The 1,666-nt window shown below is 56.4% G+C and overlaps 1 protein-coding gene across 1 annotated transcript in view; it reads left to right on the top strand.

Annotated features, from left to right (window-relative positions):
• QSOX2 (quiescin Q6 sulfhydryl oxidase 2) overlaps positions 1–1,666 on the top strand; it is a gene marked incomplete at its 5' end in the record, with an annotated part of 40,741 nt that overhangs the window by 23,135 nt on the left and 15,940 nt on the right. Inside the window, one exon of the mRNA XM_012654722.1 lies at positions 31–176. Within this exon, the coding sequence (XP_012510176.1) occupies positions 31–176 (146 nt within the window). The remainder of the gene's footprint in view (positions 1–30; positions 177–1,666) is intronic.

The raw sequence follows: 1,666 nt of genomic DNA on the forward strand, positions 1-1,666 counted from the left end.
TGGAAGTGACATTATTTTCTCATTTCTCAGGTGATTTTAGACTTGATTCTGTATGAAAACATCGTGGTGACCAGAGCACTGGATGCAGATAAAGCTCTTCTGGAGAACCTTGGTGTTTCTTCAGTCCCTGCATGTTATTTGATCCACCCAAACGGATCACACGGATTAATCAACATGTAAGTGTTAGTCGGCAACATCCGGGGGACCCAGGATCCTTGTGCAGTGCTGAGTCGCAGGGCAGAGATCAGAGTGGACGGGGCCAGCCCGGCCCAGCCACGCCCCTCCCTGGGCGGATTTCAGCCCCGGCTCCTGGCTCTCGGGTGTCATTGATCGTTGTCAAACCTCCTCTGTGTGAGGCTCTGGGCTCGAGGTCAGTCCGTGTCTGCTGGTGGCTGGTGAGCTCACTTGCCCCCGACCTGCAGAACAAGAGCTGGGGACCAGCGGTGCCCTCGTGTGTCCTTTGCCTCTGCAGCGAGTGCCTGTGTGCCCCTAAGATAAGCCCAGCTGAGCAGCAGAATAAAGCTGGAAAAAGCCAAGTGGACAAGAAAGTTAAATCACGTCCTGAGGCTGGAGGGGAAACCTGTGGCAGCTGCTCTGGTCCTGTCCTCACTGCCCTGCCCTGGGCTGGGCTGCCCCTGCCCCTGGCCCAAGGCCCCGTGATTAGCAGCTTCCAGCGTGCGCTAATGAGCGAGCCGCCACGTCCAGCACCTTCTAGGGTGCAAGGGATGCCTCAGTGGGAGGACGGGATATGTTTCCTACCTCCTGGGGCTTCGAGTTCAGCATCTTCCAAGATTGGCTCGGGCCGTGAGGTGCCCTACCCAGAAGCCCTGAACACAACGTAGTTGCCTAGGTAGATTTCTGTTCTTTTAAGAAAGAAAATGCTGGGATTCAGCATAACCAAGGAGGTCAGTGAGCTCCTTGGGTGTCTGAGCCCTGGGAACGTGGCCCGCGGCAGTGCGGCCCCTCCAGGCAGAAACACAGCAGGGCCCTCGACAGCTACCCTGAACGGCCGCCAGGTGTTTAGCATTGAAAGTGTCATATGTACAACTTCTTAACATAAAGTAATATTTTACAGATATTTTATTATTTTTACAAATAACACTGCCACGTGCTCTCTTTGGAAATCACGAGGAGCTCTGAGTTTCGGAGGAAGTGCTCAGTAATGGCATGACTGCGTCCTCAGAAGGCCACCTCCACCCTCTCCAAGCAGGGCCAGCACTGCAGGGAGCTCAGGGAGCTGGCATGGGGTGGGGCTGGGGGCCCCCAGGCCCCGACTTCCAGATGCCCACGCAGAGCTGGCAGATTGTGGGCACGCCGGTGAAGGCTCTTAGGCTTGGCGAAAATCTCAGTCTGAATAAAGCTGATCTTGGCAGATGCTCAGACCAGCTTTACGAAACGTCTTAAGGTCCCCGCCAGGCATAAACGAATCATAGCACTTACTACAAGTGGGCCAGCGATTATCTGTGGATTTGGTTCAGGGCGTCTCATCCTCTCAGGTGGAAGCTCAGCCCCCCGGGTCCGGGCTGCAGCGTTGTGGTCACTGCGTCTCCCACCCATCCCCCGGCGAGTGCTGGGGACTGAGTTGGGGGAGCTTTCCCAAGTACGGGGGTGGGAGTGGGGCCTGACTTTGTGACGCGGCGACGCTTCCCCCATGGCCCTCTCCTTT

The sequence above is a fragment of the Propithecus coquereli genome, unplaced genomic scaffold, assembly GCF_000956105.1.
Source record: "Propithecus coquereli isolate 6110/MARCELLA unplaced genomic scaffold, Pcoq_1.0 Scaffold449, whole genome shotgun sequence".
NCBI classification, from domain to species: Eukaryota; Metazoa; Chordata; class Mammalia; order Primates; family Indriidae; genus Propithecus; species Propithecus coquereli.